This window comes from Chiroxiphia lanceolata, chromosome 6, assembly GCF_009829145.1.
Source record: "Chiroxiphia lanceolata isolate bChiLan1 chromosome 6, bChiLan1.pri, whole genome shotgun sequence".
In the NCBI taxonomy this organism is placed as follows: domain Eukaryota; kingdom Metazoa; phylum Chordata; class Aves; order Passeriformes; family Pipridae; genus Chiroxiphia; species Chiroxiphia lanceolata.
Genome location: NC_045642.1, coordinates 48,194,926 through 48,209,918, shown reverse-complemented (window position 1 = coordinate 48,209,918; position 14,993 = coordinate 48,194,926). Strand labels below are relative to the sequence as shown.

The 14,993-nt window shown below is 35.4% G+C and overlaps 1 protein-coding gene across 3 annotated transcripts in view; it reads left to right on the top strand.

The window, feature by feature from the left end:
* Positions 1-14,993, top strand: part of TTC7B (tetratricopeptide repeat domain 7B) — a 131,181-nt gene that overhangs the window by 44,632 nt on the left and 71,556 nt on the right. For all 3 annotated transcript variants that reach the window (XM_032691093.1, XM_032691092.1, XM_032691094.1), the window contains exons 8-11: positions 3,534-3,597; positions 8,223-8,360; positions 12,712-12,795; positions 13,992-14,096. In XM_032691093.1, the coding sequence (XP_032546984.1) occupies positions 3,534-3,597; positions 8,223-8,360; positions 12,712-12,795; positions 13,992-14,096 (391 nt within the window). The remainder of the gene's footprint in view (positions 1-3,533; positions 3,598-8,222; positions 8,361-12,711; positions 12,796-13,991; positions 14,097-14,993) is intronic.

Sequence of the window (14,993 nt, the reverse complement as noted above, 5' to 3'; positions counted from 1 at the left end):
TCAAGTTGGTCCATGAAGCATTTTGAAAAAACAAAACATATCTAGAAATTTATCTAGCAGTTTCAAAGGTAGTTTATTTCCCAAGGCACATACTTTTAATCATCTTAGATTAGTTTTGGCACTTCTTTGTGATGCCATCTTTTTGTTGAGTTTTAATCTTTCAATGATTCAGGTAAGTGATGCATTATTTATGGATCATTTTTGTGTGATATATCTGATGTTGTATTCTAGAGTAGCTTTGTGTATTTCTTCCTTCTTGAAAATGTAACCTTTTTTTTCAAAACCTATCACCATTAGGGTTAGTATTAAATGTAGATAGCCATTTCCTTGAATTTTAAATTTTTCTTAAAAGTTAATGACTCTGATCCCCAGACACCCCTTCCAACCTCAGCTCCTCTGAGATTTTGCGAAATCATTGTGATGTAGGGATGTCTTTTGAGGACACTATTCTCTGTTCCATAGGACATTTTTGACTGTTTTTCTTCAAAGAATTTATTATTGCTACTGGTTTTATTTATATTGTTGTCCAGCTGGATTAAAAGCCAGGCATTGTGTATTTTATAATTTCAGTTTTGTCTGACTACGTCTAGGATGTGAAGTCATTAAAAGCAGTCTATTGAGCTTTAGGAAAAGATGCAGGCATGGAGTTGAACAATCAATCTGCTGAAACAACTACTGTGTTTCCTTGCAAGTACATATTTAACAAACTGCACGTACAGACAACCTTTTTGGTGAAAAGGAAATACCTATTTTTATGAATGCACCTTGATCACTGCACACAGAAAGCATGCATTTATTGCCCAAACAGGAGGAAATCTCTTTTATGCAGGATCATGTATTCTCTTTTTCAAACGACTTGGTATCATGCAGCAAATCCTAAAGAACACTGTTCCTCTCTTACAATATATATGTCTTGTTAGTTAATATGAAAGTTTTTTTCCATAAAGTGACCTTGTTATGTGCAAAAGAGTTTGCTTCTGTGGCAGATTGATTAGAGAAGTAGTCGTACCTTAAATAATGGAAAGATGTTTTTAGTGTTCGCAGGATCTTTATATCGTAACCGAATTGCCTGCAGTATGACACTATTTTGAGTTGGTTGCTGTATTTATTGCAGATTTCCATTAATGGATACTTAACACAGCAACAAGCCCACATAATTATGTTTCTTTTATTACTATCAGTAGAATGGCCTTTATCTTCAAAGACTTGAGGCAATTCTCCTTTCTTGATCCAGAATACTTACAGCAGGTTTCTCAGACTCAGTCTTTCAAACTTGTGATCTTCATTCTCAACTCATCCTTTGTAGCATCATGCCTCCTGGCAAAAGTGGGGCTTTGTTCAGTTTAATTTTCTCGTTCGTGGGACATGCAGGCGAGGAGTTCTGCAATTTCAACAGAGCATGTAATTAAGTCCTTTTCTTTTGTCACATCAGACTGGCTAACACCGTATCATATAAAACACGGCTAGCCAACTATCTCATCTCCAGTAGTGACTGAAAGTAAGTACTAAAGACAGTGAATATCAAGATAGATATCTAGGAAACTTTTTCCTAGGTATTCTTCTGACCATCAGCTCTGAGTCCACGATGCACTTTTTTTTCTAAATATGTTGTCTGATATATTAAATAACTGCCTTGTGTTCTTTTGAGGATGGTGAATGTGATTTGACTAATAGCATTTATGGTTTTGTAGATCTCTGTGTTAGCTGCCTCTTCAGTTTTGTTTAACCAGTTCTTCAACTGAGGATAAATTTCATGCTTTGCCTTTGGTTGATAGGCATTTCATGCTTCTGATTCCTCTCTTGTTCTGCCCCGTTACATTGAAATTACTTTACTCATATGCCTGCATCTGTCAGGAGACAAAAAAAGTGTCCAAGTTCAGTCAACTAAACTTAGATAGGTCAAAGAAATTTCTCAGTAATTTCTTCATGGAGAGGATGTTCACTGTTTGAGACAAACAACAACTTATTTTCAAAAATATGTTTTAAAATTGTAGGTGAAAATAATGTTTGCTTTTATTTTGATAAGTCACTTTTTAGGACTTCTCTTGGGGGCAACTTCCCTTTTTTTCTGATAAAGTAATTTCTCCAACAGCTCTTTCCAATCATTATTCTGCTTTCTGGGAGCCATTATCAGTCAGTCAGGTAAAATCCTCTTCCAGGTTGTTAAATTCTGCAGAGAAGACTGGATAGTTAAATGAGGAGCTCTCTGATGCCACCTCATCACTCCTCATTTCATCTATCCTAGGTGGTTCTTATTCATGAGTAACTGTGCTTTGAAATGTCTTTGTTATGTAAAAATAAAAAAGTCTTCTAAGATTTAGAATATTCTTCAAAATCTGGCAAGCAGTTGCATTGATTAAAAAATAAAAATACAACAACAAAACAACTGCCCTGGGGTCTTAGATGTTGTATATTACCACAATACATTCACAATGTTGCTTTCAAACTGTTTAGAGTTCAGATGTCTTTTAGTTTCCATTTCCTTTCAGACATTTAATTACTGCTTATATTTCTAGTGCTTAAAAAATAATAAATCAAAAGATGTTTAATGTTGGACAAGTTTTGTTTCCCTTCCATAATGTATTGTAGTTTAAACACCCTTGGGACTATAGGAATTGCTTATTAACAACAACAAATTATTTTCTACATTTAAACAGTTAATTGTGGAACTAATGGTCTGGATTAACAGGAAATAGTACTTGTGCTAATTCAGAAATACTTTAGAGGAAGAAATCTGAAGAGATGAAACATAGTCACTGATTTGTGGGGGTTTTTTTCTATATATGTGAGAAAGGATGGATGAATTCCTACCAGACAGGTATCCAATGCAGATTCCTGTTGTCTGTCCACCAGCTTAGAAGAGCATTCAGAAAGCATCCAGTGTTGAGAGAAAGCAGTGAAGTTTGCGAACTAGTCCTATGCAAACCTTCAGTATTAAGTCATAAGGAAGCGTACTTCATTAAAAACAAATAATTGAACTTCTTGGAAGTAACAGTGGTTATACCAAGTGGGTGAAGATTGTCATTACTCTATTGAAAAATATTCATAGCTGTCGAATGCATCTGGAAGAAAAATCTCAAGCATATCTGATGAAAGACCAATAGAAATATTTTTCCACATATTGTCTGAAATACAAAAGTTATCCTGTTCTTTTATGAGAGTTTTCTCTTGCTAACCTCTGAATCAGTGATGTACATTCAGATCAGATAAATTAGGTACCAGAGGCTAATTAAAGGATGGGTTTATTTTTTACAGTTGTCAAATTATGTTCAATTTTGGGATATTTGAATGTGTTCAACTCTGTCAGCTGTGGTAGTTTTATTCTTTTACTGTGTTTGTCTAACTTTTCTGAAATGCAAATTTAGAACGTTGCAAAGAAATGCATTTTAACCAATTGTTTTTTCTATGCAAGTTATTTTCTCTTTGCTTTTCTGGAAGTTTTCCAGTTTTTACATTACTTTTAATATATGTGTATGAGCTACTCCTGAAAGTAATGTGTTCTGATTAAATAATTAAATTCTTATTTTGAACAGCATCTTCTGTCCTCAAGAAAATACAGAGGAAGCCTTACTGTTGCTGCTTATTAGTGAATCTATGGTAGGTAAAATAGAGAGACTGTGTGTGTTTTCCTTGGGATTTTTTTAAATGAAAATAGAACTCTTTTTTTTTTTTTTGCCATGTCTTACTTTGCCTTGTCTTTCATTTTCTGTTAAGAAAGCAGGCAATTACTTCTGAAACTCAGGCTTCTGTTCCTCTGAGCCAGCAAGATGAGGTCTGCAAGTGTTATGGAGATTTTCTCCTTTGGAGTGGCTGTACTTAGCCTCCTTCTAAGCATGGGCAAGTGAACAAGCCAGGTCTTTCATTTGGCACTACTGTTACACCAGCTGGTTGCTATTCAGACAGAATCAAAATTAAGTTATTTTTGTTGTTAAAAGCAAATCAAAGACTATTAGATGAGCATAATAAACGTTGTCAAAAAGTACTTTATATTGTGCATAAAACTTCAGTCACTTAAATTTGTAAATGATTTTTAATGATAATGACATTCAGTCTTTGCTACTGGATTTTTTTTTAAGAAGTCCTCATAAGTGATTCCTTTCAATGGCCTGCTTGTGACCTTAATCAATATTCCATACTTTCTCTAGTATGATTTTGCTAGTCATCAATCAACTGCCATGTACTGGCATTCTCATACCATGTCAGTTTTATGTTCTCAGATAAAATTAAATGAAGGCTGAAGCTGAAGCTTTTGCTGTTTTTTTAACTGGAGGTGTGAAACCTGTACAGTCTCAGGCATCATGCAGTCTGTCTCACTGCACATCAATGAGCTGTAGTCTTTTAAGTTCTGTAGGTGATTCAAATGCCTACGTGCTTTGGCATAATTTCTGATTTGCTACAGTTAAATAGGATCAGAGCATTTTAGTGAATATTGTCCTAGTTGAACTATTTTGAAGTGGCACACATTTACATTGTAGTGCTAACTACTTTCCTCATTCCTAGTGATGTGCCTTGCAATATTCATGACAGGATCTAGAAATTCTGTCTAGATTTTGATTCTCAGAGTACAGAAAAATAGACTGAGCAAACATTTCCACATATCATATGTTGATTTTATTGCAGTATATACTTAGCACTGAGAGGTGCCTCTGTAATGTGCCTGAGCAGCTTGTGGAGATGTACAGAATTCTGATGTGACCTACGGTCATGGTGTGAAGTCAAAGCAGTCCTGGTTCTGCAAGATCTGACTGCTTATTACTATATTCAAATGTGTAGTTCCTTACATATCATCATTAAGAAGTCAAAAACCAAATTAAAAGTACTGCCTTGTTAAGTTTCATTTCAGATTACTTACAGCTTTTCCTTTTTGAATCAGATCTGCCTGATTATATCAAGTGCTGTCTCTGTAGAGCATAACCCTTAGCAAGATTTCAAATTTTTTTTTTAATTATTGCAGGTTATCTCAGGTAAAAGAGTTTGTTTCAGGGGAGTATAAAATCTTTGACATGACTGACTTACTTTGGCTAAGTCATTTGTTCAAATTAGTTTTGGAGGGGGGAAGGGGAAGATTGAGCATAAAAATATTCATCATTACAAACTTACCTTTCTGAGAGTTGAGACCTGTTACTTCAGCTTCCATGCATGCTAACTTTCTAGCTGTAGTAGTTGTGAAGTAGTATGTGATTTATGATTTTGAAACCACTACTTGGGAAAGAAATAAGAACACTTACAGAAGATTGAGTAATCACTGGTGTTTTGAGATGCTCTTGTGTTATTAAACTAGTATGATCCCTTCCTTTCATTGTCTGTGAATTAGTGAAGAAAAAGCCCCATTCAAGGCCAGGTTGGATGGGGCTCTGAGCAATGTGGTCTGGTGGAAAGTGTCCTTGCCCATGGCAGGATGCTCTTTTAGGTCCCTTCCAAACCAAACCATTCTGTGATTCTGTGATCTGAAGGACTGATACGTTCATGTTACAGTGCATGTGTGTATTGCATGTCAGCTGAGTTGTGGTAACAGAATCACAGAATGATTAAGGTTGGAAGGGACTTCTGGAAGTTATTTTATTTTAAACCCCTTGCTCAAGCCAGCCCACCTGGAGCAGCCTGCATCTCTGTCCAGACATCTTTTGAATATCTCCAAGGAGAGAGACTCTACAACCTCCCTGGGAGCCTGTGCCAGTGCTCATTCACCCTCACAGTAAAAAAACTGGTTCCTGATGTTCAAAGGGAACCTCCAGTGTTTCACTGCCTCTGGTCCTGTCACTGGGCACCACTGGAAAGAGCCTGGCTCCCTCTTCCTTATATCCTTCCTGCAGATATTTCTACACATTGATAAGGTTCCCCTTCTGAGCATTGTCTTCTCCAGGGTGAAGAGTCCCAGCTCTTTCAGCCTTTCCTCATAGAAGAGATGCTTCAGTCCCTTATTCATCCTAGTGGACATTTGTTGGACTCTCTCCAGTAGCTCCATGTCTCTTGTACTGGGCAGTCCAGAGCTGGTCCCAGTACTGCAGGTGTGGCCTCACCAGTGCTAAACAGAGGGGAGGCTCTCCCTTGACCTGCTGACAATGCTCCTTAGTGCAGCCTGGGCTATCAATAGCCTTCTTTCCAGCTGGGACACATTGCTGGCTCCAACTCAACTTGGTGTCCACCAAGGACCCCCAGATGCTTTCCTGTCATGCTGCTTTTGAGCTGGGGAGCCCCCAGCATATACTGGTACCTGGGGTTGTTCCTTCCCAGGTGCAGGACTTAGCACTTCCAAGTCTTTGTTGAAGCCTTTGATGAGGTTCCTCTCAGGTTCCTCCAGCCTGTTGAGGTCCCTCTGGATGGCAGCACAGCCCTTTGGTGTATCAGTTCCTCCTCCTAGTTCTGTATTATCTGCAAACATACTTGAGGCTACATCCAGATCAGGAACAGGATCAGGCCCAGCATCAGTCTCTGGGATACATCACTAGTTACTGGCCTCCAGCTAGACTTCGTGTCACTGATCACTATGATGTGTAATTCTTAACCAGTGGTAAAATGGCTGAGCATATCCTTTCTTCTGCTGTCGTTGAACTAAGTTGTACTGCTCAGATGTGTTACAGGCTTAAAGTGTGTGTGGTAACTGTGGTCAAGTGACTCATTGCAATTTAACTAATTGTCCCTTGATTGTGTCTGAGACCGTGGCAGTTCTGAAATACTGATGACTGAAGTTTGTATGTACATTCTGTATTATAATTATGAAGAAAATGATTGTTCAAATATATAAGATATCTTTAATAATTACAAGACATCCTCTCCTATAATACTGCTTTGGGATTGGCAGCCATTTTTTCCACAAGAAGTGCTAGTTCATAGCTTGTTCTGTACTTGCAAAGAATTGAGTCAAATAGTGATTAAATGTGGAGTTAAAAAGAAGTTCTTCAAGCTCATTAAACATTATGTAGCGTAGAAAGGAAAAGCAAAAGACTTCGTGATCAGAAGAAAGCAAAATGTCTGATTTGGGGTATGTGTGCAGGGGAGTATGTTTTCAAACCAGACTGTGGATTGATTATTCAGTTGATAATTCCTGAAATGTCTGTGCATTTTACACTCCATGTATCTCTTTTAAAATTTTTTCAGTATTTAATTATTCTGATTTCAATGATATATTGAGTTTGTTCAGAGCTTAAAATGTTATCCTGTTAAAGCAGAAAAAAATTTAATAACCCTTATTGTGTGTTATTCCTTGCATTTGGAAAAGGGGGAAATAAGATGCATAATGTATTTAAGTAAATGTACTAAGGGGGCCATGCCCTGTGTAATTAAAAATAAAGAAAAAGTGCAATGAGGAGAGAGAAGGATCTTTAACTTCTGACTTCAAATTACCAGATATACTAACATTTGTACCAATGGGAACATTAAACACCAAGAAAACTAGAAAAAGGTAAAATAACAAGATAAGGTATTTTCAGAGGCTTGATGGTATAGTGGGAAAAATACTGGATATTTCAGTATGGGTACTAGCTATTGGGAGACCTGAATTTTACTCTTTGCTCTTTAACAAGATTTCTCTGTGGACATGGTCAATTCGTTTAATCCGTTTCTATCTCAGCTGTCTTCCTTCACAAAAGGCACAGTTTAATTAAGGAATCAGATTTACAATGTACCTTTCACAAAACAGGATTGAAAGTACAAAGCCTTACTGCAAACATGGCCTGATTGCAAACCTGTTTTCAGAACCAGGGTCAGTTTTCACTTCTCAGTAGTAAGCCCTGAAGGTGATGGTGGGTTTTCCTGGACAGGTTATCTTCCACAAGTGAGAGGCTAGTGTCATAATGTTGTGAAGAGAAAAGAAATTTATTGCCTTATTTTACAAAAGCTGGAGTACAGGATTTGAAGATTCTTCTAATATGTTTTACTAGCATACAAAAATAAAAATAAATTTTAGAAGATGAATATACATTATATTAAAACCCCCACCTTATTGTGTTTCTGACAACTCTTCAATAATTTAAATACATTACTTAATTTATGTAAGTAGAATGAAGTTAATAAAAATAGATTCAGGTAAAAACATCAGTCTTTCCACTAATGTATAAAATTGGTGATTCTTTTTATCTGTAAATTAGTAGCAGATACTCTCTCTCTGTATCACTCATATCAACTGGTGGCTGTCAGTTTGAACAGAGTGGTAGTTACTTGAGTGAAAATATAACTTGAATTCGAGTGGCTGACTTTGTTTCTTTATCTGTGGTATGTTTAAGGCTAACCGTGATGCTGTACTAAGCAGAATACCTGAACACAAAAACGATCGTATCATCAGTTTGCAAAGTGCATCTGTCGTCTACGATTTACTTACTATAGCCTTGGGAAGAAGAGGCCAGTATGAAATGCTCTCAGAGGTTTGTCAGTAATATTCAACTGTGTTGTCATTGCTGTTTTCTGTTAATCATGTTAATTGTGGTAGTAATGAAGGTTTAAACAAGTACGGACACTTTAATTCTAACTTCTCTGTTAATACTGGAGGTAGTTTCAACCCCAGAATGCTTACTGTCTAAATTTACACAAGTGACTTGAGGTAGTCAAGCACAGAAGTTGTGTGGAAGATGTGGTAAATGTTTAATGCTGCTGAAATTTGCATGATTTTTAGGTGGGGATGCATGGATCTGCTTAAAAGGGTACACATTAAATGGAGACAGCAAGAATGAACAGCAAAAAATAAAAGCTGTTGTGGCTATAAAAATGATAGATATAATTACCTAGGAAAAAAATCTGTGATGTTTTATTTCAGAAAAAAACTTTCTTTTACAACTCTTAATATTTGGGGTGATCCATAGTCCTCATAGTTTATAAAATGGTTTTGAAGTTAATCAAAAGGAAATGTATTCTTTTTCAGGTATGTGGAAAATGTGTTCTCACTCTCTGATGTCTTATGTTTGATTATGTAACTCGCATGTGTTTTGTTAGATTGTAGCAGCTTACTTCTTCAGGGAATGGTCAAGTACTCTTACCAGTTTTATACCTGAGAAAAAGCTACAGCTTTTTGGGCAGATCAGATCTTTCTGCTGCTCAAACAGTGCTCACCCAGCAGCAGGGTACTGTTGCTGACCACAGTTAATTATTGGTATACAGAAAGAATACTTCAGCATACGTGCTAGGAAGGCATATCCAGGGATTAATTTGCTGGGAAATGGTTTCTCTCTACCATAATAGAGGAATTCTATTGAGATAAAAATGAAAAGAAAGTGCTCCAGTTCTTTTCTGATCTATGTTGATAGTCACCCATTAACCTGTGTCTCCTGTGGTGTTAAGCTCTCAGTTTGAGTGTTCTTATTCTTGAAAGCACTTCATAGCTGCAAGTCGCCATACAAGTCAGTTTTAATTAGTACGATGGAAGTTTGTTTCACAGGACAAAGGAGTACTAAATCTCATACAGGACTGCAACCCTACAACATAATCTAATTAGGAATATTTCCATTTACTTGCCACAACAGACACTATGACCTTCCGGTGATTTTAGGTGGTAGCACCAAAGCTGCAAGAGTTGACACTTCATATATATTTCAGTCTAGAACTTCTGAAAGGATAGACATCAAAAATATTGTAATAAAACAGATAACTCTGATTTCTTTTTTCTTCAAGCAACTAGCAACCATTCCATTTTATATAGTAGCTTAGCAACTGGGCAAGGGTAGTGCAGCCCTGGGTTCCAATTCTGATTCTTTTATTTTGTCTGGTGTCAAGATGGCTTTATGTAGGGGTTTTTTGCTAAGGAATTTTTTGTTTAATTTTAGAATGTAAAACAACCATTGTATTCATGGGAACATCACAGGTTCCTGGGATTCCTCCACTGTCTCCTTTGGGAACATTTTGGGTAGTATTTGTGTCACAATAGATGCCGCTTCTTGCTGACAGTTCTTTGTACCTTTCTTAAGAGAGAGGTTTTTGGCTTCATCAGGAGAGCTAGTGGTATCTCTGTTCTTAACCATGTGTCTTGAAGTCGAGGAGGGTAGGAAGAAAGTCTCATAGTCTCCTCACATGGAGAAAAGCACAGAGCTTGCTTCCCTCACTGCTTGTGTGATTGGTTTAACCCCTGTAGCTAACAGATGAGTACTGCCTGTTCCTTTTCCTTCTGTGTTTTGAGCACAGTTGAATGTTCTAAATAGTGGACTTTGATTTCAGTGCCTTTTAGGAGTTGCTTGTGCTGGTGGTGATCTTGGTTACAGACAAAAGCAGACCCACAAGTACATGGAAAATAAAAGACTCCATGTTTGACTAGCTGCTTAGTTGAGGGTTTTTAGCCATGGCTTAGGCTTTGACACCAGAAGTCTAGCTAAGGCTTGTTTTAAGGTCTTTTCTTGTTGTTTTTTTTTTAAATCTTTGTCTAGCATCTTTGTAGTAATATTCAATCGAAATTGTATGTATGTTCTTTTAACATGTTCTCTTTAAAATAAAAAAAATAATTCCATTATGTTGGAAAAATACTTTCAGTTCAGTATAATTAAAACATATTTGTTATATGTATCTTTTACATATACTTATTTGTTACATATACTTATTTGTTATAAGTATCTTTTCTGAACATGAAAAAAATCATCTTATGAAGATCTGGTGTAATATACAATACTTATTTTAGCATACCGATATTCTAGATATACAGCTGCAGCAGGGTCTTACCAGGAAATGGTTAGAATATCTCATTTGTTGTTTTCTTGTCATCCAAAGCACAGCAGAAAACATAGACTTCAAGAAGCTCTTACATTTTAGTGAGGAGAGGATATCTGCCCTCAAATTCTGCAGCCCATAGTCTGTAACCTTTATAATCTAAAGTATTGCAATAAACACAAATTCAGAAATGTAGAACATTCTGTTTGGTTATGTAATAGACATTTAATTTTTTATTGCTTCATTCTCTGTGAGCTGATTATGGTTGCTCTAGAGGAGCTGTTGTAGCTTCAAATTAGAAAGCAGGAAGTTATTCTAACTGTAGAAATGGAATTTATCCAGCAGTTCCAATATCTTATTGTCATCTTCTGGTTTAGCTATAGCTGATTACTTATGGAAGTAGACAGCTGTTATATAAAAACATTGAATGATAAAAAATCTGTCCTGTCCTTGTTAAACTGTTCTATTGCTGAGTTATGTTCTTAATTGAAAAGGTCTCATTTTTTTTGTTGAGTTTACATACAGCGGGCTTTCAATTTCTTAGGGTGGCTTCAACTAGATGAAAGAACTTTATATGATCGTAATTCTTTCCTAAACCAAAGTTCTCTGGTTGTCATCAAGTTGGTTTTTAAGCTTTGAAGGATACAGCATATTGAGCTGATAAATATCCTATCAGAAGAGATGCTTTCCAGACCAGAAATTTTCATAGATTTTTGTCCTTTCGTCTTTCAACTCTCTAACTTCAAGCATGTTCTTTTCAGGATACCATAGTGCTAAGCAACAAAATTCTGTAATGTGTTCAATGTTATCTGTTCATGGAGTGATTTGTGGTTATTTACAAGGTAATATCAACAGTTGTGTTTTCCTCAGAAGAAGGATTGTGCTGAATATATTTTCAATTAGTTAAGTCAGTTGCTATTATCCTGAACATTATCTTACAATCTGCTTAGGTACTATTGCTTGATGTGGATTTCTTGATAGAGCCTTTAGCTCTTTGAAATTACTTGTTGTTACTTTGTTCAGAAGAATCCAGTTTATGAGGTGTTTGTGTTGTTGTGTAGGTCACAAACATGTACATGTACATGTATCCCTTACCCCCCCCCCCCATAACTACCAATTCTGTCATCTTACAAAGAAAAGAAAAATCCTGTAACTTGTCACATTTCTTATTGAACAAAGCCAGGTAAATAGAACTTGAAGTTGAGCGAAAAGAATGCTAGCTAGATCATTAGTACATGAAAATCAAGCCTTTTAGAATAATCTAGAGTTGTGGCCTGTGTCCTTATAAGTGCAAAATTATAAACCCCTAAACTATCAATCCCTTCAACCTCGTTGTCTTCTAGTTAGAATTGGTAATTAGTTTTTAATTAGGCAAGACCAAGAAAACAAAATTTTTATTTTTCTAAATTTAATCCAGAAAAGTGTTTTACCTTTCTACTCTCTGGAACTGGCCTGATTGGTAAAAATGGACATAGCAAAATGAAATAATTCTTATTGACAACAGCAGATATAAACCATCCAAAATTAGCATATAATGCTAATTTAGCATATAATGCTAATTTAATGTATTTAGTCTCAGTATAGAAATAATGAATTTCCTTTTGGCATTCAGTTATTTAGTTTAAAATCTCAGCAGAATATGGAGTGTGAAGTTAAACTTTTTAAAAACAGAAATAATACTGCAAGGTGAACTTTTATACACCACCCCTCCTTTTAAATGTTACTTATAAGTACTCTGCTTGTTAAGTTTAGGAGGAGGCTGTGTACTCTTTTTCCTTTTCACTTAAGACTTATCTCCTGCCTTTTACAGATGGTATCTTTAGTAAGCTATTATTTATCATTCCTTGTTTCAGACTACATAATACAATACCAGCAGGAGTATTTAAACAAACATAATAACCAGGAAAACAGTTTTCTGTTAAGTTTTTTTTTCCATATAGAATCTGGCAGCTGTTTTCATGTATTTGGATGATTTAAATTTTTAATTACATGTACATTAGATACGAGTCTATAAGAAAATCTTAATACTATATCTTATTAATAATTGAAGAATGTGCCCTTAAATAACAATTTTCCCCCCATAATTAGTGTTTAGAAAGAGCCATGAAGTTTGCGTTTGAGGAGTTCCATCTCTGGTATCAATTTGCATTGTCCTTGATGGCAGCAGGAAAAGTAAGTTTAAATTTTTTTATGTAATTCTTGTATTGATGATGTTTGATAACAACATTTGACACTTCCATAATTTTCATCTGTAGTGTTTTTGAAAATAATTTTAATCCTTTAATCACCTAAGTACACTATACTCCTGAATTTATACCTAGTGCTGTACAAAGAATGTTGTTATTTCAATAGTTTCTAACTAAGGAAGACTGAAAAGTGGTGAAAACTACTGTCTTGCCAACAATCTTAAGATCAGCTGATTGAATGGAAGCAGTGAATTATATGAGATCCTATTATATGTTGAAACTTGTTTAAATATGGTTTTGATGAACAAATTTTATACCACGATACAAATTAATGCTAACTCTTGATGCTCTTGCTTTTTTTTTGTCCTTTGAAAATTTCTGTCTGTCTTTTAATGTTGCTGTCTTTGAGACTCTGTATTCTGGGCAACTGATGGATATTTTTAAAATTTTATATAACCTAGGAACTTATGTTATCAGATGCAATCCTCTATTTTCAGTTATTTTTGCTTTTCCCTGTCATGTTAAAAAAAAAATCACATTAATTATGTAATGTAAACAACTAGTTTTCTAAATTCTCAATGGGGATAATTTGCTTATTTTCAGTATAGGGGAAAGGAATGTATTTTCCTTAGAAGATATTCTAGCAGGACATTGGTTCTGAAGAGGCTTGGTTCTTCCTCCTGTTCTCTATGTACTTTGAGTTATCTTCTAAATTGTGATTGGATAGAGGCAAATAAATTAAAAAAAAAAAAAGGAAGAACAGTGCTGGTCTATCTTAGAGCTATTCCTAATTGCTGTCATAACTCCCAAAGAACACCAAAACCCTACTTGTTGTCAGGGCTCTTGTTCCTTCTCTTTTGTTTGCCTGGCTCAAAGGCTGTGAGGTTACAGGCCTAGCAAAGTTTTAAATGCATCTCAACTGTTTCCTGAATTGTGTACCGTTGGAATTACATTCTCAGCAAATGTTTCTCTGGGGATGCTTAATGATAGTTCATAGGGGTTAAATAACAAAAGCAATGCCTAAAGTCTTGTGTTGCACTGGCATGAGGAGTTGCGACAGATTCTCAACAAAATGGGTAGTAATGTCTCCTTCACGTGGGAAAAATAAAGTAAATTATGTTTCACAGATAGAAGATTCCTATTTATTCTTTCAGTAATTGCAATGGAAAATGTTTTTAACAGTCTGCTCGAGCTGTTAAAGTCTTGAAGGAATGTATACGTTTGAAACCGGATGATGCAACTATTCCACTCCTTGCTGCAAAACTCTGTATGGGATCTCTCCACTGGGTAAGTTTTGCCACTCTGTCTTTTCATCAAGAGCTGTACTAAAATCTTGGTTTAGGGACGTAGCAAATACTTTCTCACATACATCTCTCTCTACATACACTTGGGGATCTCCAGAAGTATAGCACTTATATGTATATGCACATGTACATCCCTGTTTGAATGGCTAATTTGAAATATTTGACAGCATTGGTTATGTTTATCAAGGTAGCATATTTTGATACTTATCTATGACCTAGCTTAAAATGTATAAAAATTGAAGTGTTCTTGGAAGACAGGTTATAAATGCAACTTAGGCTTCTCTTTCCTCTGTGCAAAAGGAAAATAATTTTTTAGAAGATAATGAGACAAATCTCATAATCAAGAAACTCTTCTGTTGGTACCGTGTTTGCAGGCAACTGATGTTCATGAATTCATAGTAGAGACAGTGTCTTTAAAAAAAATGTTACTTGAGTTGTATTTTAGATAACTTTGTAATTAGTGTATCTGTACAAAAACATTAAGGTGATTGAACATCATCATGTGGTTTTCAAGATATATGTGTAATTTTTAGAAGAATATATTTAAAATATTTAAAAAAGGAGGAAAAAAGGAGGGAAAGGTCACAATCAGAAACTGAGAAAATAGAGTAGTAGCAGAAACATGACTTGTTGAGGCTGACAAAAATACAGTCTTAATTAAAGTGGATCCTAGTTCTGTAAATTGTTCCCTATGGATTGAGTCCATATGGAGTAGTTTACTGTACTTAGCATTTACATTTACTGGAATGGATTCAGATGTTATTTTTTTCTTTCTAGATTGTTAAATAGTGTGCTAAGATGGATGTGCTATTAAACCTTAATTTTTTTACGTTTCTCTGTTTATGAGTTTGCATGCATTCAGGAATACAGTATTCAAAAC